General features: G+C 37.6%; 2 protein-coding genes across 5 annotated transcripts; both read right to left on the reverse strand.

The window, feature by feature from the left end:
- Positions 1 to 70: 70 nt before the first annotated feature.
- On the reverse strand, positions 71 to 12,863 carry LOC307137841 (complement component C7-like). Of its 3 annotated transcripts, XM_079835813.1 has the most exons (18): positions 12,661 to 12,863; positions 12,269 to 12,318; positions 12,103 to 12,178; positions 11,881 to 12,022; positions 11,663 to 11,804; positions 7,927 to 8,065; positions 7,693 to 7,827; positions 7,354 to 7,597; positions 5,197 to 5,310; positions 4,911 to 5,077; positions 4,586 to 4,814; positions 2,502 to 2,673; positions 2,329 to 2,416; positions 2,072 to 2,204; positions 966 to 1,154; positions 798 to 891; positions 521 to 702; positions 71 to 361 (listed from the first exon to the last, which is right to left on the reverse strand). In XM_079835813.1, exons 1-18 carry the CDS (start codon positions 12,730 to 12,732, stop codon positions 192 to 194), a joined length of 2,538 nt encoding a protein of 845 aa, XP_079691939.1. In that variant the 5' UTR covers positions 12,733 to 12,863; the 3' UTR covers positions 71 to 191. The 3 variants fall into 3 exon arrangements, 2 of the variants coding, with proteins under 2 accessions (XP_079691939.1, XP_079691940.1); XR_013817959.1 differs by lacking the exon at positions 12,661 to 12,863 and having other exon boundaries at positions 521 to 593; positions 802 to 891; positions 12,269 to 12,588; XM_079835814.1 differs by lacking the exon at positions 12,661 to 12,863 and having other exon boundaries at positions 193 to 361; positions 521 to 593; positions 12,269 to 12,588.
- Positions 12,384 to 20,636, reverse strand: LOC307137842 (succinyl-CoA:3-ketoacid coenzyme A transferase 1, mitochondrial-like). 2 transcript variants are annotated; one of them, XR_013817960.1, is made up of 18 exons: positions 20,442 to 20,635; positions 19,543 to 19,654; positions 19,266 to 19,356; positions 18,862 to 18,997; positions 17,017 to 17,166; positions 16,791 to 16,897; positions 16,525 to 16,585; positions 16,331 to 16,438; positions 16,098 to 16,212; positions 15,900 to 15,994; positions 15,762 to 15,810; positions 15,290 to 15,362; positions 15,076 to 15,151; positions 14,889 to 14,978; positions 14,649 to 14,729; positions 14,457 to 14,558; positions 13,689 to 14,083; positions 13,247 to 13,474 (listed from the first exon to the last, which is right to left on the reverse strand). XR_013817960.1 is itself a non-coding variant. In XM_079835815.1 (17 exons), the coding sequence occupies exons 1-17, from the start codon at positions 20,538 to 20,540 to the stop codon at positions 14,048 to 14,050; spliced, it is 1,581 nt and encodes a 526-aa protein (XP_079691941.1). In that variant the 5' UTR covers positions 20,541 to 20,636; the 3' UTR covers positions 12,384 to 14,047. The 2 variants fall into 2 exon arrangements, 1 of the variants encoding a protein (XP_079691941.1); XM_079835815.1 differs by having other exon boundaries at positions 12,384 to 14,083; positions 20,442 to 20,636.
- Between the last annotated feature and the right edge of the window lie 1,142 nt (positions 20,637 to 21,778).

Genomic DNA, 21,778 nt, shown 5'->3' on the forward strand with positions numbered 1-21,778 from the left:
TGAAAACTTTTAACTGTGGCTCTGTTTGTCTCATTTCCCACAGTTTAAGAACCAATTTAGTAACGAATGTGCACTTATTTACAATATTTATTTGCAAACTGAAAACATGACTTTTGTATATTACTATACATTACAGTAAAACAAACAAAAAAACATCATACAGTTGGAAAAAAAACGATTAAAAAAGTTGCTTATGCTTGACAGTCTCCAATGCTGAGTACTGTGAACTCTTTCCCTTGGCATCTCCAAGCCCCCGCCTCACACTCTGAAATCATCTCTGTAGCCCCGCCCTTTATAGAGACACACAGGTGGGCGGAGTCATCTGAGCAGTCCTCAGGATCTATGCATTCACATTTAAAACCTGGGGACACATTTACACACAGTTTTACATTTACAAAACTGGCACAGTGTTTTATATATAGTATTTTAAAACAATTATTCAGACTGCACAACAAATGAGTCTCATGTCATTGACCCTTGTTTAAAATTGACCCTTGTTGATGTTTTATAAAGAGCCTACCGTCACATGTCTCCCACTGATGGCAGTCCTGACAGGATGTGAATTTGGTTTCTGGCCAACTGCATGCACTATCCTGTAGCAAAGAAAACGTTTGCCCCAGACACTGCAAAGCCCCAAGCTGGCAGATACTCATTCTGTTCACCCGGCCGGGACGCACAGAAGCACAAATGTGGAGTGACGCCCTGGTCAGCGTCACATAGAGATTTGACATTAATGCAAGCTACTTTGTATGTTCATTATTAGTTTTTGTATTTAATACCATTACTAATTATCTTACTTGCATTCATATGGCATTTTGCAAACACACTGCTCCTTTGCCTGTTTTTCCCATGGTTTGCAGAGTAGGCTTGGTTGGGTGGGCACTGCTTCCACTATTCAGAAAAAATTGTAAGCAATAATTGAAACCAAGTATCTGATTGGTGTTTAATAGGAACCTACTGCATACCTGGGTTGCATCGGACAGTCTCAGGTGCTGGATACCAGGTGAGGCCAAGACGGCACATGATTTCCGGTTCCCCTTCTTTCTGCATCCCACTTGGACATGACAGGGTCACAGTCTCCCCGATCAGATAAGCTTGTTTTGAGGGTGTGGCAATGACATTACTCAGAACAGCTGGAGGATCACATGCTGTTTCTGGTGAATATACAGTGAGAAGAAAAATACTTTATTGTAATTCTCTATTTTAATGCTAAAACAGATGAAAAAAAAAACAAATATATATATATATATATATATAGATGCATTAAAGGGTTAGTTCACCCAAAATTGAAAATAATGTAATTTATTACTCACCCTCATGCCGTTCCACACCAACAATATTAATATTATAAAGCGACAAAAACATTTTTGGTTGCACCGAAATAACGACTTTTATAGCCGATTTCAAAACACTGCTTCATGAAGGTTCTGAGCGTTATGAAGCCTTCGGATTTCAACAAAAATATCTTAATTTGTGTTCCGAAGATGAGTGGAGGTCTTACGGGTGTGGAACGGCATAAGTGTGAGTAATAAATTACATTATTTTCATTTTTTGGTGAACTACACTGCTAAAATTTTTTTCTTAATTAATATTTTTGTCTTGTTTTCAGTCCAAATATCTAAAAAAAATCTTACATTAAGAAGCATTCACTAGACAAGCAAAAATATTTGTCTTGTTTTGGGGGAAAATAACTCCAAATTAAGGGAGTTTTTGCTTAAAATAAGCAAAAAATCTGCCAATGGGGTAAGCAAAATAATCTTGTTTTCTGTTTGAATTAAGATTATTTTGCTTACCCCATTGGCAGATTATTTTGTTAAATCCCCCAAAATAAGACAAAAACTTTTGCTTGTCTTGTAAATGCTTCTTAATGTAAGATTTTTTAGATATTTAGACTGAAAGCAAGACAAAAATACTAAGTAAGAAAAGCATTTTTTGCAGTGTAACCCCTTGAACGAGGAAACTCAAGCCATTTAAATAGCAAGTAAACTCCAAGCACCAAATTTGCTTGGCCACCCAGAACACTTATCATTATAATTTTGTACATTTTCTTTGTTGTAGTTTAATTAATTACTTTTGCACTCCATGTGCGACATCCTCCAGGTCAGGTTTTCTGTACATTCAGCAATTGGATTGCCAATATGGTCATGTCCATCTACACAGGTGTACTCAATCTTTCTGCCCACTGGATAGATGTCTTTTGGGTCCTGAATACACAAATGGATGAGTTTTAAAACACATGCCTGTTGCAAGTTTTGTGTATTGAAAGAGTTTTCATTAATGTGCGTATTCCCACACCCCTTGATTTCCCCTGATTATGCAGACACTTACCAAAACAAATCCATTTGTCAAAGGCGGTGGAGGTTTACATGTCTTAACTGGTGTCAATGAGGGATCAAAGCACTGGGGCTCCATCATTCTAGAGTATGAAAAAATGCTATGAGTCTAGATGTGCACAAGATAATAATGAAAAAAGGGATAAAGCCACAAATTCTCATACTCACTTGAGGTGTTCAAAATCAGGGTCTTCACAGCTTTTGTGCTCTATGGTCTCTCCTATGCAATTCCTGCCTCCATTTCTTGGAGCAGGATTATTACATGAACGAGTCCTTGAATTTTGACCTTGAGAGCAGCTACTCCAGGCAGACCAACAGCTCCAGCCTCCTTCAATAACTCCTATAAAGCATGAACAGTTTGACATATTTGAGACAAGATAAACAAGCTTGTTACATTTAACAAATTAACTTTAAAGGGATAGTTCACCCAGAAATTAAAATTAGCCAATAATTTACGCACCCTCAAGTCATCCTAGGTGTTCTTCTTTCAGACGAATAAAATCGGAGTTCTATTACAAAAGTCCAGGCAAATCCAAGCATTAGAATTAGATTCATAGTTGCTCTGTTTTTGAAGTCCATAAAAAGTGCATCTTGCCCTTCAAATAACGTGCTCCACGCGGCTCTGGGGTGTTAATAAAGGCCTTCTGAAGCGAATCGATGCGTTTGTGTAAGAAAAATATCCATATTTAAAACTTTATCAAGTAAACTTTCTGCCGACCGCCTTCCCTGTTCAATTTATGGAAAAATTGTTGAACGTTCCCCTGCCGATCGAAAGACTAACGCGACCAGGTGCGCTCGTCATGACGTCATGTACGCATCTTGAGTTTCACTGTCAACATTCAACACTTCCAAGGAAATCCATCGGCTGGAACTCTACTTGATACAATTTTAAATATGAATATTTTTCTTACACAAATGCGTCGACTCGCTTCAGAAGGCCTGTATTAACACCCCGGAGCCGTGTGGAACATGTTATTTGACAGACAGATGCATTTTTTATGGACTTCAAAAACAGAGCAACTATGAATCCAATTCTAATGCTTGGATTAGCCTGGACTTTTGTAATATAACTCCGATTTTATCCGTCTGAAAGAAGAATGTCATATACACCTAGGATGACTTGGGGGTGAGTAAATTATGGGCTAATTTTCATTTTTGGGTGAACTAACCCTTTAAGGTGTACTAACTTTAATATTTGTCACATTTTTCAGAAAATGCACTCTCTCGCTCGATGTGAACCAGTTCTTTTTAGTGAACATACAAACAGTGTAGTCTGATACCGGAACGAAAGACTTTTGGTCTGATTCTTTTAAAAGTGAATTAAAATCACACAGCACGACTAGCATAGTCTGATACCCAAGTCCTGAAAGGTGAGGCACTTAATATGGACTGAAAGACTGAAGGACCTTGGAATTATTATGGTAAGACAATTGTTGTTACTGTTCTTTCATGCGCTTAATAAAAAATAAAAAATAAAAAAAAGTCCTGAAAAGTGAAGCCAAAATGTTTTGATCACCCTCAGGTGGCTGGATGCTTAGGTCATATAACCCGCCCTCTCCATGTAATCTAATGGGATGTGAGACAAAAAAACAAAAAAAAATGTACACTTCAAATAATTATTTTCCAAAGATGGTTTCGGTCATTTTAGGCAGTTTTTATCACGCTGATGTAAGTTCAAGTGTTCATTTTTAAATAAGTTTGGTTTTAGTTAGTTATTTGATGCTATAATTCGCGAGTGTGACGTCATGACTGACAGCTTCTCTGAGTGAAGTAGTCACTGAGGCACCAACAAGCTTTTTTTCGGGATTTTCAGGAGGAGTTTGGAGCTTCAATAACTGTTTGTTGTTCTGCAGTAAACTGTACTAACTGATTCTATGGGAGTGTGGGCGGGGCCTTGATACCGCGGCTCCAATTCATGCTCACTACTGCGCAGACTCAGAGTCAGGCTCCAAGATGTCAGCGCCATATTTGGACATTGGTGGCGAAGAGAGTGAGGTGGGTTGTCCATATTTTTTACAGTCTATATGATATTTTTGTCTGATACAGGTAAAGGAATGATTTTCAATAGTAAATAGTTTCCACAATAGATACCCGGTTCTTTAAAAAAAACACCCCATTTGCATTCATTGAATCTTATTTTCAGAGCAGTGCACACCGAAATTAAGTTTTTTTTCCCCCCCGTAGCATTACTGACTAATTTTTTTATATTACAATGTTGCGCATTTGAATGTAATAAATGAACAAATTCCTACCCGGTTGTTCTCCAAGGACATGGCCGTTCTGGCAGGCATTACCACTGGTGCCTGGCCTGCAAACACAGGTGCACAGACCTTCAGAGAGCACAGCCATACCGTTGTTCTGACACGGACTGCAGTGACAGGGGCTCTGCTCCTCCAGATAAGCCTCCACTGCCCTCTTTAGGTGGACTTTCTTCAGCCCGGCACATGGCACCTCTTTGACCAGTTCATACAGTGGCCGCAACTAGGAATATGACAACATGCTGTAAATGCTACTCTATATGTTTAAGTACATCTCTGTTTCTACGCATATGCTTCTGATGTCTTCATTCTGACATACCTTCTGTTTTATTACTTTAGGGAACTCCTTCACTGATCCAGCCCATTTGGAATACATCTGTTTGTTATTGTCAGGGTTTTCCAAGTCTAAGAAACTAAGGCCAGCGATATAAGTGGTATGTCCTCCGATAATGTCTGTTTTTACTGGCATCTCATGATTTTTGTTCTCTGAAAAACATTTAAAAGGGTGTGCAGCAAAATCTATCAGGTCATAACAATCAAATCTGATATTTAAATATACATTTAGTGACAAAGACTTAGTCAAAGAACTAGTTATTTGGACTAACCACTGAAACTCTCAATTGTCTTCATCAGTTTCACACACTTGGTTGTTTTCTTCTTATAGAAGAGGCGTCGCTTCACACGTGTAATACACTGGTGGAAATCAGTGTCTGTTCTACCTGCATTAAAAGAAAATATATTAAACTAAATAAAACAATGAAACATACAAATGCCCCATGCACAAGGTTTAACCCTGTAAAGGTCTTTGATTTGTTAAAAAGTATCTATTTAAACTATCAATTAAACGATAGAATTAAACGCAAGTAATTTGTTGTTTTCAGCAAAGTTTTAGGCATTAGAAATTTGTATATCAAATATGATACAGTAGGCTTAATAGGGTTAAATAGGGATTTTGGTAGAGGGAGAACTTTAAAATTGAATGGTGATTCTGGCATCCATCAGACAACCTGGGCTGAAGCATGCAAGAAATGGACTGAACTGACAAAGAAACTTGTTTGGATTGAATACCGTTAAAGATCATTCTGGCACAATTTAAAGTGCCCCTATTATGGTTTTTCGAATATTCCCTTTAATGCAGTGTGTAATATAACTGTTGTAAAGTCGAAAGAGCACAATAAATAAAGTTATTGTCTCCCAAAAGAAATAATCGACTCTGCCTATACGAGTCATCTGTAATTCGAATCCTACTGAGTTACGATTCTACGTCACTAGATAAGACATTTGCATAATGCCTGCCTATGTTGTGCGTTGACCGCCTGCGAACAACTTCACCCGCCCTTCAACACAGGATTTTACTGACGACTGAGTTCGGTGCAGGATTTATAAAACGCTTTCTCTTGAAAGATGGGTCACTACTCAGTTTATTTGGACCAGCTTGCTCCTCAGAACCTGTAAGTATGAATAATTATTAATGTATATTTTCTACCGGGTGTTCAAAATACATAGTATTAAGTACGTTTCCGGCTAACCGGCTAACTCATGTTATTACTGAAATACTTCTACTAAGCAGCTGTGACCACTATTATTTGGATTTATTATGATTGTCTGTCGTTCTTACTACTTTGAGTGAAGATAAAGGATGGAGCAAGATTTTTTTTACAAACTTTACATCAGTCCTCATATTACATCAGTCATTCACGTTAGTGCTCAGCTAACGTATGCGTTGTTATCGATACAGTTCCCACATGTTCGCTGCAATAAATTAGAAATATATACATCGGTTGTATGGACATACACTTGCTCAGGCTGATGGTGAGGAACTTGCACATGTACCTCAAAATCAGTAGCATATCACTGAGAAACATTCTGCTCAAGTCATCCTTGCGATCGAGGTCCGGCTGTGGATGTTTCATCATCTGACTTGCGCTTGGATTGATATGATTAAATCGACGTCATTGTTACTTACTGTCTTTACACTGTGTTACAATCACTGAGGACTGAGGAAGCCTCCTGAGCTGAAGTTCAGTTGTCATAATGAGCGTTTAGCTTTCGACTCAATAGACTGGGCCATCTGGCCAATCAGAGCTCAATCTATGCTCTCGGAAAGGAGGGATTTAGAGAGACTGATTCATCCGACGAATTGTTTGAGAATCATTGAAAATGTGGTGCTGTCCAATGTATATTATGAGAAAATTAAAGTGTTTTTTGACCTGATGCATGTAAACCTGTTGTAGGAGACCTCCAAAACAAAATAAAATAGCATAATAGAGGCACTTTAAAGGAACACCCCACTTTTTTGGGACTTTAGCTTCACTGTATCCCCCAGAGTTAGATAAGTCCATACATACCATTCTCATCTCCGTACATCCCATAACTCTGTCTGACGCACCACCACTGCGTTTATAATATGGCTGTGTCTCATGTAACCTTGTTATTTGTACACACTGTGACAATACACATCACAACATGTAAATAGGAAAATGTTGGTGTTATTTTGTCACTTATTGAGCAGTAGGCTAGCTGGAGCCATATACCTCCAGTCTTTGTGCTAAGCTAGGCTAGCGGTGGGTGCATCAGACAGAGTTATGGGATGCACAGAGATGAGAATGGTATGTATGGACTTATCTAACTCTGGGGGATACAGTGAATAAGCTAAAGTCACAAAAAAGTGGAGTGTTCCTTTAACCCCTGTCCATATAGTTTATATGCCCTTATATAATATCACAATTAAATATTAACAGAGAAAAAGGATGTCAACATACTCATCTCCATCATATAATTAGCATCCAGCTCCAGAAGGGCCCGATACTGGCCACCCAGAGAGCCCTCTTCCATGTAGTGGGTACCGTAACGCTGTATAAAAAATTGATAGGCAGACGGGTCATATGTGCTGGGCAGGGCCGACAGATCCTTCCAGAAGTCTTGAGAAAGAGGAAGGTACTCAGGAGCATTGTTCTGGAACTGAGCCACCTCTACCTCATTTCTTATTATCAGCAGGTGATAAGTCTTTGAGACAGAAAGAACCGCATTTAAAACATAATATAATCAAATATTTTAAGCAGACACCTTTTTTTACTTTAATGTACTGAATCTATCATTACCTTGTCCTGTTTCAGTTTGTTATGAAAGGTTTTATGATCGTGACCTCCTCTAATTGTCTTTCTTTCCTCTTCATGCCTCAAGTAGGACCAGGAACTGTCATAGTACTCGTCACTGAAATCATTTTCTACCTTGACCTGAAAGGAAATTATAGAAACTGTTAGTTATTTATATTATATTATAACGGGCTAGATGTCATTATAACATTAGACATTGGCCAAAAATGAAAATTTTACTTGAAAACTATATCTGAGTAGACTTTGTGGAACTCTGTAGAAATGTCTATGGTCTCCACTGAAGACTTTCCTGCACTGCCCACCAAAGCTCCAAGTGTTAATGACACCGGCTCTCAGCTCACCCGTCAACACATCAAACCTATTGGATGCCAAATATCATATAACAAATATTAGGTTGCTGTATTGCATTATTCCACTAATATTGTACAATAGGGGTGCTTCTTAATCGGAAGGCTGCCTCCTAGTAAGGCTGCATTGACCTGTTTTGAATGATGCATCAAGTGTATTCTTTGTGTCCTCCAATCACCCACAATCCTTTGCACACATTCCAATTCACAAAAAAGAATGAGCAGAAAATGAATCGGCACTGAATTTGTCCTATTTCACTATGTAATGCAAGAATTACATTTATCTCCCAATGATTTTGTGTGTAATATAAACCACTGGGAGACCATACATGGCTGTCATTACCTGTAATGTATTAATAAAAAGGCAGTTAACATAAAGGTTTTTTCTATATAGTATGAATGTGTGTAGTATGAATGTAATCTGTATGTACTACATTCGCCATGTTGTTATTATCATGTGACCTACAAGCGTCAGTTACCATTCATAAATCCTTTCCCATGGCTTCATGGGATAGTAAAGTGTCCATCGTATGCACACTTCAGAATCTCACTGGAAGAAGGCCCATCCCAAATGGCACACTTCATATGTACTTACTGTCTTGTGGACTTGCAATGGATGCCACGTGCACCTGTCCGTTAAGTCCACAAGACCGTAGGGTGCCCCATTTGTCATTTTAGGTTCCAGAAGGGTCCGCCCCCTTTGCGGTTGATATGTGCCCTCGATGTGCAGTTTGGCCGAGCTTGCACTGAAGCAAACTCCTCAGCAGACTTCTTCCCGACAGTCAAAGCGGCATTACGTCACGAAAGTGTGGACTCATAGGAAGACTGCAAGTGTTTAAAGGATTAGTTCACTTAAAAATTAAAATTTCTTGATATTTTACTCACCCCCCTCGTATACAAGATGTTCATGTCTTTCTTTCTTCAGCCGAAAAGAAATTACGTTTTTTGAGGAAAACTTTCCAGGATTTTTCTCCACATCATTGACTTCCATGGCAACCAAAATGCTTCAGAGGCTCTGCACGATCCCAGACGAGGAATAGGGTGTTATCTAGCGAAACAATCTGTCATTTTCGTTTTGTTTTTTTTCATTAATACATTCATTTTAACCTAAATTGCACACCTTGCGCTACTCTGCGGCTCGCCAGTGATTGCGCAATCACGTCGAAAACTTCACGCTAGACGTAAGCAGAAGTACCGTCCCCATGTTTACAAAGCACATGCAAAGACATGAAAAAAAAAGGTAAAACAACGATGTCGGATGTTTTTTGGTAAAGGCCGTTTGTATTAGTCCTCGCACGTTCGCTTGGGGTGGTACTTCAAACATAGTATGACATTTTCGACGTGATTGCGCAATCAATGGCGCGTCACGGACCAGCGCAAGATGAGCAATTTAGGTTAAAAAGTATATATATATTTTTTTAAATAACCAATTTTTTCGCTAGATAAGACCCTATTCCTCATTTGGGATCGCGCAGAGCCTCTGAAGCCCTTCGAAGCCCTTTGAAGCTGCATTAATTTGGGTCTTCAACTTCTTGGTTGTCATGGAAGTCAAGGGTGTGGAGAAAAATCCTGGAATGTTTTCCTCAAAAAACGTATTTTCTTTTCGACTGAAAAAAGAAAGACATGAACATCTTAGATGAGATGGGGGGGGAGTAAAATATCAGGAAATTTTCATTTTTCACCCAAAAACCAACATTTGATGTTTTTCTGCTTACCCCCAGGGCATCCAAGATGTAGGTGTCTTTGTTTCTTCAGTAGAACACAAATTAAGATTTTTAACTCCAACCGTTGCCGTCTGTCAGTCGTATAATGCATGTGAATGGGGTCTAATTCTATTAGAGTAAAAAAAACATGCACAAAAAAGCGTCTAGCGCTCCATCGCCAGAGTGTGTCCTCGTTTGCCAGCAAGTCTTCTTGCTGTCTGAAGATGCGTTCACTCCGAATCCTTCCATTTGCCACATCTGCTAAGAGCGCAAGATCAGCCATTGTGCGTCATTACGCATTGTGATGGGGCATTTTATTTCCATCCATTTATTTGCATCTGACGAGCTACAGATGTCGGTTATAATAATCTACGTGGAAATGGGAAATAGTCCAGTGCAAATGTAATTTCTTGCAGCTTTTTGAATGGTTGAGACATACGTCATGTTATTTTATCGAAAATAAAACAAACTAAAGGCATTTGCATGAATACCATGATTCCGTAGCTGATGAAGAAATTTTTACTATGAAAACAACTTTCCCCAGTGGACAATTAATACATCTATCTATCTATTTATCTATATATCTCCCTAATTATCTATCTATCTGTCTATCTAATTGCATCTATATCTGCTCCGCCAGACGGACACATTGACGAGAATATCAGTTTTGTACATTATTTCGTTCTGTTTACCATATTATTTATGAGGATGAAGTGCACAACATGCCAATATTATTGCAGAACATATTTCACTTTTTTTTTTTTTTTTTTTGCATTTCTGTTGTAATTTTCGTTTGATTTTGTTTGTTTTACACTGCAGATCGATCAAACGGGTGTTCGTGTAGGCTGTTAATTGTAATACTTGCTTTGTGAAGTCTTCATGTTATTTATGAGAGGCAGTTTTGCCATTTCTTTTACACAACGGTCAACAGTTTCACACACTTTCACGTGTTTCTTCCATCTGCCAACGGTGTCGACATTTCTCATTTCACCCGTTTTTGTGCGTACGCCTGGGTCAGAGCTTGCGTGAAGGACCGCACATTTTCCCGTCAAGTTTGCTTTTTATAAATACCAATTGTTGCGTAGAGAGTGGCGTACGCCTTCTTTTGTGCGTACGCAACGTTTATAAATGAGGCCCCTGATGACATTCGTCTGATAATAGGTGAAATAATAGCATAAATACTGCTCGGTTTCTCACAGAAACCAATCGTTTCGTGTCTTAAGACATCAATGTGTCGTCACGAGCCGCAGGGTTTAATTTGAAGTTGTCTGTGCATGTTTTTTTTTACTCTAATAGAATTGGACCCCATTCACATGCATTATACGACTGACAGACGGCAACGGTTGGAGTTAAAAATCTTCATTTGTGTTCTACTGAAGAAACAAAGACACCTACATCTTGGATGCCTTGGGGGTAAGCAGAAAAACATAACATTTTCGTTTTTGGGTGAACTATCCCTTTAAGGTGCCATTTGGGACAGGGCCGAAGTAGGTCATCCTGGTACTTTTTGCCTATATTATACAACACCTCTGTTCAGCATTAGTTAATCTTTTTTAACGTTAGTTAATAAAAATACAGCTGTTCATGGTTTGTTCATGTTAGTTCACACTGCATTAACTAATGTTAACAAGATTTTAATAATGCATTGGTAAATGTTGAAATTAACATAAACAAAGATAAATAAATTATAAGTGCAGTTTATTATTAGTTCATGTTAACTAACGTTAACTAACGAACCTTATTGTAAAGTGTTACCCATTCTTCTTTTGTTTTTTTGCCAAATATATAGTATGGAAGTATACGCTTCCTGGACTAGGACTGGACTAAGGACACAGCCTCACTAGGATGCAGCCTTACGTTTGAGAAGCACACTACATTCCACTAAATGTAAAAGGTGTATTTTACCCTCTTCCTGTGATGTCAGAGTTGGGCGGTGGCTTTTGCTCATTGCACACTATGGTGCCACTGCCACTACAGCGCTGCTCATCTAAACCATCTTCACAGTCATGATCTCCATTGCACACCAGAGATGGATTGATGCACTGACCTATAGACAAACAAACCAACAATGAAAACTGTAAAATGACTGGACAAATTCAATATCACAGCCAGAAGTGACTTACCGGATGTGCAGCGAAACCTGTTTCCGCATCCTGTCTGAAGGGGGCAGCTTTTCTTTGGAAGACAGGATTGTTTCTGTATGGCCTCGCCTGCACAAGTGCTGCCTCCAAACTGAGGGAATGTCTCTACATGGCGCAATCGAACCTGAGAGAAAACCCCATCAGGAGGTCAGTCATTCAGCTGTGTCCAGTAGCTATAAACTGCTTTAAACAAAGCTTTGTTACCTGTGTCTTGGTACAGCCGTCACACTCTGACCAGTCCCCATACGGGCCCCACCTGCAGTTTACCGGCTGCGCACACCTTGCATAACAAACATACGGCAAGTTAATAGATGTAAAATGTCCAGCATTAGCAATCACAAAAAAAATCTAGTTTTCATGCAGCACTCACCAAATATAAGGCAGAAACATGACCAGAACTAATAACACAGCTGGGCACATCTGAAAACATCAGTGTTATTAATATTTTGAAATATCTTTTATTTTTATATTTTCAGTTTTTATTTGAATTTTAATCATTTTGTTGGGTTTTGTCATTTCTATATTTTAGATTTAATGTATCTTTATTTCAGTTTGTCGTTGTAATACTTCAACTTAAAATGAATTCAGTTAGTTGCACGAAAATGTAAGTTTTTCATGTAATATTTATATTTTAGTTCAGCTTTTAGTTTGACTTTTTACTAGTTTTAGTTAACAATAACACAGGAAAACACAATCCAGCTATGACTACAGTGCCATACTTACTATTCTTCACATCTGTGATTCATTTCTGTACCTTCTTACCTTAATGCTGTGGATGCTGCAAGACTGGGTAGATTGTGCGCTTTGACAGATGCAGTTATGGGCCCTGCACATATATAGGGGCTCTTACATGGATTTCATCATCCTGCCTCGGTCAAGAATTCCCAGCATGACTCATCATGCAGGACATTCAAAGCTGGCACCTTTTCCCTCACACTGACTTTGCCAGTCTATGTATCCTCTCTGGGATTAGTCACAATTTCACAATCTAGACTTTAAATCTGCAAATTCCAGTAAGTGCGTATTGTATTTGTTGTTGTAATTTGAAGAAAAAAAATGGATGGGGTTCGTTAAGCATTGTAAGGAGGATGGTGAAATAGTGTTTTGTTCCGAGCCCTGCGGACAGACCTCTGTCTTCAGAGTTGTGCAATCTTTGTTTTTCAGGTCGATGACCAATCACAGTGACACTAGGGTCAAGACTTCTACTAAGCACTGAATGGTCTGTTATGTCTCATAGTACAGCTTTGTTCATTCATTTGGACTATTTACAGAATGTCAGCAGGATGCCTGTTTAAATCATATTGAGTTACATCTTAAAGTAATGAAATGACATTTAAAAACAAACATTACACCAACATTATTTATTTCAAATTGTGGAAAGATCGAATAAATGATTCAGTATAAAGTGGCACAGGGCCCATTATTTAGTGCCGATTAGCTTTTGTTTTGTACAGTTAGCAAAAACTGACATTCAGAGATAATTAGTTACCACCCACAAACATTAAAAAACACAATTAAAATCATTTTCAGTGCATAACAACACTCTAAAAAAAAAGGCTCGTAATCATAGGGGAACCTTTTTTAGTGCTATATAGCACCAATTTTGGTGCTTCAGTGGTTCTTCAGCGGTTCTTCAGAGGTGCTATATAGCACCTTAGTCAAAGAACCGTTGAATAACCTCCGAAGAACCGCTGAAGAACCACTGAAGCACCAAAATTGGTGCTATATAGCACTAAAAAAGGTTCCCCTATGATTACGAGCCAAGAACCATTTTTGGTGCAATATAGAACCTTTTTTTTTTTAGAGTGAATATTAATACTACAATGTGTAATGTTAAATCTATTCGAATTCCAATGATTCCATCACTTCTGTTAAAATGACAATGTAATTTCAGATACATTATAGTTTGGCAATATCTTAAACCTAACCTTAAAAGATGATGTTTTTCACTCTTGGACAGTTACTATGTTCTAGTATTCTATATTTTTAATGGCAAGTTTGAATTAACATGGTGGGTCATGCATATATTTAAAACTGAAATGTGTATTTATTTCACATCCAAAAAGGCAGTCCAGTCCTCTCTCTTGCTCTGGTCCTGTCTCAGCGTGCTGGAAGAACGCTGTCCTCACTACAAATCCTTCGTATTACCTCATATCTGCTGCATTGGTTGTAAGTGTTGAGACACCTGAAAATGAAAGGAGGGATCATGTTCATCTAATCCTGTCAGTCAAGAGTGGTTGATTTCTAAACTTCTGAAAAAATATGTCTTTTTGACATACAAGATAGATGCAGACACATTTCAAAATACACCGATTTGTACAAAGTGGTTTATTTTTGTAACCCCGCTGATGTGAGAAGGTTACAAAGCTCAACTGCACATAATCTTGTTTGCTGGATGAATCATTTTAATTGCATACAACTTTTCAGCACAGCCACTACTGAAGTAATTCAACAATTATGACTAACACACTCCCAGAAAAATGGATATTTTAGTTTTTTGTACACTCACTAACATCAGTTCAGTCAATGCATTCTGCTTTGGTGTCTGTCAGTCTTACCTTAAACTCCGTCCCAGTGCATGCTCTGATGTCATCTGGTGTCAGTCCTTCCCAAATCTCAATGAGAGTTAAACCCTTGCTCTTATCTACATCAAAAACTGCCTAAAACAAGTGAAAACACACATCACACTGTCCTTGAAATGATGCAAGATATGTTAAAAGACTATTCTTTCTTTTAAATACTTTACTGACCTTTTCAGTGATTATACGGTCAACGCACTGTTTTCCAGTCAGAGGAAGTGTGCACTTGTCTAAGATTTTATGCTTCCCACCCTTTAAATTGAAGGAAAGAATATTACATAAATGTTAAAGCATAATGACTGTAAATGAGAGAGAGAGAGAGAGAGAGAGAGAGAGAGAGAGAGAGAGAGAGAGAGAGAGAGAGAGAGAGAGAGAGAGAGAGAGAGAGAGTATGGATTTAGGGTATAGTACCTTGGCAGAATGCTCCATAGTGATCACTACTTTTGTGGCATCACTAGACACCAGGTCCATCGCTCCGCCCATGCCCTTCACCATTTTACCCTGAGAGAAACACATGGTACATGTCAAACCAAGCAAGTAAAAGCATACTGCATGCCTATTAGTGATGATACAATAAAATATAGAATGAAACTCATACTGGAATCATCCAGTTGGCCAGATCTCCATACTTGGAAACCTGCATTGCTCCCAGCATTGTCAGATCAATGTGACCACTAAACAAAAAGGGTATAAAAGGTAGAGATGCTAAAGTGAAAGAGAAATATGAGGAACAGCATAAAAATGCTCAATTTCAAGTGCAGTTGGGTGCATTTTAGTATAATCACAGATGACTGATGCATTCAGACACTCACCCTCTGATCATGGCAAAGGATTCATCGCTGGAGAAGTAGGAAGCTCCTGGATAAACTGTGACCGTCTCCTTACCTGAACACACACACAAAGGTAAATAAGGACTTCATTTTGATATTATATTATATTTAAATCTCTCTCAAACACAATTTCGGCTGCTCCTGTAACTGGCTGCCACAGTGGCACATCTGCATATTTATATGCCACATGTTTTATGTCATGTCATGTCACGCACATACATTCGACTGCTCATGTCACAGGTCACTACAATGGATCATCCGTATATTTTTTTGTCACAGGTTTTACGTCAGATATAGCCTATTATATTATATTATATTATATTAGTGAATCAATCACCAAAGATTTTCACTCACTGTTACACTTGCGTATATGGTGTAGTGGCAATAAAGTGCTGTCATTTGATTTAACAGACCATAAAATATGACAAAGTAAAAATAAGAGCGGTCACTGCACCAGCATTGATTAAATCAGGATCCACTTCACTCTCTGTTGGATAGGGACCCTAAAAGGACAGAAATAAAATAGAGTATTTGAAGTGAAAAATAGTTGGGAAATTTAACTTTTCTGTGTTATTTAATAACAAAAACTCACCAGTCCCAAAATTCCATTCTCACTCTGCAAGTGGACAGTTATTTCAGGATTTATGTAATTGCTGGCCAACATAGGGATTCCAATGCCAAGATTTGCTGGGAAGTTTGTCAAGGTATTTGGGAATATGACTGTTAACAGTTGTATCTTTTGTTATTTATCATTGGCAGTGATGTCTGTGGTCAAGCTACTGAAGGATACCATACATTCCATCCTCAAACTCCAGTGCAGCTCGCCGGATGATTCTCTCCCGGGTTATATCGGATTCCTGTTTGATTTTAGGGTTCTTTTCCTTACTAGACTGAACCATCCTTTTCTATAAATAAAAAAAGTCCTAAACATGACAATCTCGTAAAGATAAATGTGTACAACAATGAGCAATATAATGAAATAAACAGTGATTATGACCATACGGGTTAATCTTTCTTTCTCACCTCAATTCGTTTTTCATAGCTGGCTCCTTTCACTACCCGGTCTACGTAGATGCCAGGGATGTGAATGTCTTCTGCCGGAAAACTTCCAATATCAACAATCTCCTCAACCTGTGGACCAAAGGAAGACATTTTCAACATATAGGATGTCAAACACGATATTCTAACAAATATCAAAGCCGAAGATCATCACTAACCTCCACTATGGTAACTTTGGCTGCTTTACACATAGGCAGGTTGAAATTACGGGTTGTTTTCCTGTTTAAAAATGATCATGTGCAACGAAGTTTAGTAATAATGTGAATACAGTTATTCTATAAACAAAGAGGTTCATTAGATTGATACACAGTTAAAGTCTGACACCTAGTGGACAATCTAGAGTAGTGGAAATCTAAAACATTAAAAAGACAAATGGTATGAATGTGTCATAAATTAAATCATTTTAATACAGGAATCTCTTAACCTGAAAATAAGATTTCCTGCTTTGTCACATTTCCAGGCCTTTATCAAAGCGAAGTCACCAGTGATGGCTTTTTCCATGACATAATGTCTGCCATTAAACTCTTGAACCTGGACCAAACAATCAAAGGACAAGAACTTGATACACATAAGTCATTTTTTCTGAAGGTGAAAAAAAAGTACAAAAATCAGCCACAATTTTTGACAGTGATGCCTATGCCTCACCACACCTCTCTGCTTTTGCTTGCAATGGCAACGCTGCCATCTTTGTTGTATTTTATAGGTGAGCCGCCCTCCTGGATGAGAGTGCCGTAGCCTGTGGGAGTAAAAAACGCTGGGATGCCTGCACCACCAGCCCGTATCCTCTCTGCTAGTGTGCCCTGGGATAGAATCAAATTAAATAGTATTCAATGCGTGAATTGTGATTCGCAACCTATTTTACTTCCATTTGATGTATTTCTAAGTAAAAAAAAAGAGAAGGATATTCAGTGAGGGAAAAAAGTTGGATTGTGGGTGTAAAACACAAGAATGAATCTGAACCTTGCTGAATCCAGTATAAACCAGCATGAATTCCATGTTGGTCCAAGCTGATTTATGCTGGTTAGAGCTGATGTAGTGCTATTCTAGTGAACCAGTAGTCATGCTCAGTGTTGGGGAAAGTTACTTTTCAAAGTAATGCATTACAATATTGTGTTACTCCCTAAAAAAGTAACTAATTGCGGTACTTTTATGAAAAGTAATACGGTGCATTACTTTTGCGTTACTTTTTCTCACCTGGGCCGGGGTTGTTAGATTGCTTTTTAATGTAAAGGAAATTAAATAAATAAGCCTCAGGCTGCAAGGAAATGCTAATGCGCAGTTCAAACAAACCTCTGTGCTGCCATTCTGGATTAAAGAAGAATGTGATTTTATTTTTATGAAAAACAAATAATTTACAGTCACCAAAAAAAGTATTTTTCGCTACTATGGGTCCCCTCAACTGTTTGATCACCAACATTATTTACAATATCTTGTTTTGTGTTCAACAGAAGAAAGAAACTCATACAGGTTTGGAACAACTTGTATGTAAACAGTGTGTAAATCTATGTGAAAAAAGCATTTAATTGGCTACTCAATCAAAACTATACAAGCTAATTATACTTAGAATACTTAATTATACTTTTAAGTATATCTCGATCAAAATATTGAGTACATGTATAGTCCAAATATACTTATATCTTCACTATAGGAAATGAAGAAGTATAAAAAGAAGACGAAGTATACTTTCTTATTTTTTTATTTAAAATAAGTAAACCTCTTTCCCCACCAAACATGGAATTTTCCGTTATTTGTGAGAAAACGCTTCCCTGCCAAACACGACAAGCTCTAGGACTGTGCAAGCATTAGGGGTGTTGATGGACTCGATCTACTCCATCTGTGTTTGATGATCATAACTCTGAATCTGATCTGGATGTAGTCTTTGACAAAAACTTGATTTTCTCAGCTTTTTGTTCAAAATGTTGCTTTTTTTAACGAAACGTACCCATATTTAAGTTTGATAAAAAAGGAATGCATATAATAAAAGGTTTTTTTTTTTTTTTTTTTTTTTTAAAGAAGGGTCTGCTCTTTCTTTTGATATATTGCATGCTCAGATATTCAAACAACAAAATATTCTATGGGACATTTTTGTGAAAATGATCAAAAACCCTGGCAGTGGCTGGCAAATAAAAATAAAAATAAAAACGCTGGTGGGGAAAGAGATACTAATAGCACACTTGAATAAACTTTTTTTTCCGTAAGGGGTAGCTGATCCACCAGCACTACCACTTCCAGTGCAGGGGGCCAACAAACCAGCATCCCATACCATGCATGCAAAACATACCTTGGTGACCAGTAGCTAAATGCTAAAGCAGGTCCTAAATAGCTATTTGGCTATTGCTTGACATTTTTACAAGATTACAAATTGAGCAATTTCTTTTGTGGAATAACATGCGCTGATGAATTGCTCACAATAAGACCTGGAAACTTTAAAGCTAAGCACTTTTTGAAAAAGAAAAAGTTATAGAAAAAGAATGTAAAGATGTTAAATGATCTACCTGAGGTGTAAGCTCTAATTCCAGCTCGCCTGATAGATATTGTCTCTCAAACTCTGCGTTTTCCCCAACGTATGAAGATATCATGCGCTTTATCTGTTTGGTTTTCAGAAGCAAGCCCAGGCCAAAGTTATCAACCCTGTCATCAGAAACAATCACCAAGTTATTTAATCACACATGAAATCACATTATACACTTTTGTTGTTAAAAACACTGATTCCCGAGGGCCCACTTCCCTTTTTCCCCTTTTCCCTCTTTCCTGTCCCTTGACCCGATCAGATTATTCCCCAGTCTTTCTTGTGTTTAGAAGTACATGACAGGAACCCCATGTAAACATGTAAACGTTAGGGAATACTCTGGAAACACTATGCTCCTTCGCTGACATGTTAATTAGAAATCTCTCTCACCCAGCATTGTTGCTCACTGCCGTGATGCCTTTTACTCCTGTTTTCAACAGGCCGCTGATTAAATTCTCCGGGATCCCACACAAGCCAAAGCCTGGGACAGAAAAGGGGGAAATTAAGCACAAACAATGATAACGCTTGGGGACGCATTATGTTCTATCTACAGCAAGGATATCAGTGGAGGAAATGCCACTTAGCTGTACAAACAACTTATCAGATATAGGACTGCTTATAGCGGGCACATGTATGGATGAGGCATACATTAAGTTGCTCCTTTTACCTCCGACAAGAAGCGTGGAGCCATGAGGAATGTCTCTGACGATCTCTGTGGGGTCCGAATAAAAACATGCACTCCATGACTGGGAGGTTGAGAAATGAGAGATGTTGAATTCCTGTGGAGTAATATAACAGGGAGAGCATGGCAAACTTTTAGGCACAATTAAAGTAAAAATCCATGCTATTCTCTTCTTTAATCAAAGTATTTTTGCAATTAAATGCTACTAAAATTATAAAACACTGAGTGTGACGTCGCTTTGAGCCTCTGTTGATGCCCATAGTACTGTAAGGCTGTTTGAATCAGGCAAATCTTTAGCTCTTTGAAGAAAAGTTCAAAGCAAATAACGATGTAGCGTTAAAAGTTTATTATAGGCTATATCACTCATATGCATATTTTAGTCTCATTTAGCTTGTATTAAGAGCTGCATTACTAAAATGCAGAAAAATCAACACGTTGTGATTTTATTTATGCAAAATGAAATGTGCAGAGTAGCAAGATTCGTGCGTCACAATTAACCTGACAGCGCAACATGGACATGTGGACATTGTGCAAACACCCCTGCTATTCAAACAATAAATCAATACAGCAGAATTCGTTTATTTTAAACTTTGTTTGAATCGGTTTCTCTGTATATGTAAAATGTATATCTTTACAAAGCTAATTGTTTGAATGTTTGATTTGCATCATCTCCAAACTGATTCTTAACTCTTTATTAAGATTATTCAGGGATTGCCATATATTAACTTCTGTCCTTTAAAACGTTACAATAAATACATAAACAAATAAACATCAATGAATATAAAAAAGTAATGTCTGAAACATGCATTAATGGGATTATATTAACAAATATTCACTTTACTTTAAATATTACTGTTCTCAGCAATTCAACTTCTGTTACTTACCTTACCATGACGAATATAAATACATCCCTGAGCTCTTAATGATATTAATCTTCCTCTGAGAAGAGAACTTGACCTAGACAGTAATCTCTGAAATGACATTTTCAGAACAACTTAACTTAAACTTTTTTACAGAAAAGTAATCACTGTCTACCACAGGACCTGGATCGAAATAGGGCAAAGGGCGGGTTTTCAGGGGGTTTAGACAGTTTGAAGAGTACTTTTGTACTGTGTTTTTTACCCCACCACCCCCACCACCACCCCTGTTGCTGGCTTCCATATCAACAGAAACTATTATAAATGATACAAAATTATAATCCACTGTTTCCCTTAACTTATTATTTCATTATATGAAATCCACATCCAAAACATTTAAACCTTATAAACATTATACAAACATTTAAACCTCTTCATTGGGAAGTGTTCACGTTGTCACTCAGTACCAAACATGAGCTCTCTCTATGTTCCCCACTACACATGGGAAGGAAGCTATAAGTGCTATAAAAAGCACACTTAATCACATTTACACACCATGCAAAACCTGAAGAGCAGGGTTATAGGTCATTCCCTTTTAAGAAGTTTGACAGCTGTTGAGAAATTTCCAGACTGCCACAATAACAGCACACAGGAACAGTTACATTCAGACACTGGACACCACTGACTTTCTGACTTTCCTTTAGTTTAATGTATACGGATCAAGAGAATTTCCTTTAAATGTATACAGTTAATGATTGCGAAAATGACCCTGTTTTGGGATTTGTCATTTATTGTAAGCTTGAATGTCTCCAGGAAACCAAACATACAATAGTTTTTGCATTTTGGTAAACTCGAGATAAGCCAGAATGAGATAGTAATAGCCTATACTACATTTTGTATGTTTTCTTTGCTTCTTATAGGCTAAATACACAAACATGAATGTAGGAGCCTCAATCACTTGTATTTTGGTTTCAAACACCAAATTGGACACCTTAAATTACAATATTTTTTACTCATTTTGTCTTCCAAATGTAAAATACCAATACTGTCATTTTTTGTGGTTTTTGTAATAGCTCTTGGATAAACATAAGTGAACATAAGGGTCAGCAATATGATAAATGTAGTTTTTAACTGAAAGATTTAGGTATTTTTCACAAATTTAAGATTTAAAAAAAAATTTAACCCTTACGAAAAGAAGTTTATTCGAGTGTGCTCTTATAAGTACTTCTTTTAAACTAAAAAAAAAAAGTATAGTTTGTCTACTTTTTATGTACTTCTCAGAAATATACTTAAAATTGCACTTCAGTATACTTGACTTATACTGACAAAAAAGTCTATGTAAATTTGGCCTATACAATATTTTA

This window comes from Gobio gobio (genome assembly GCF_949357685.1).
Source record: "Gobio gobio genome assembly, chromosome: 14".
Taxonomy (NCBI): Eukaryota; Metazoa; Chordata; class Actinopteri; order Cypriniformes; family Gobionidae; genus Gobio; species Gobio gobio.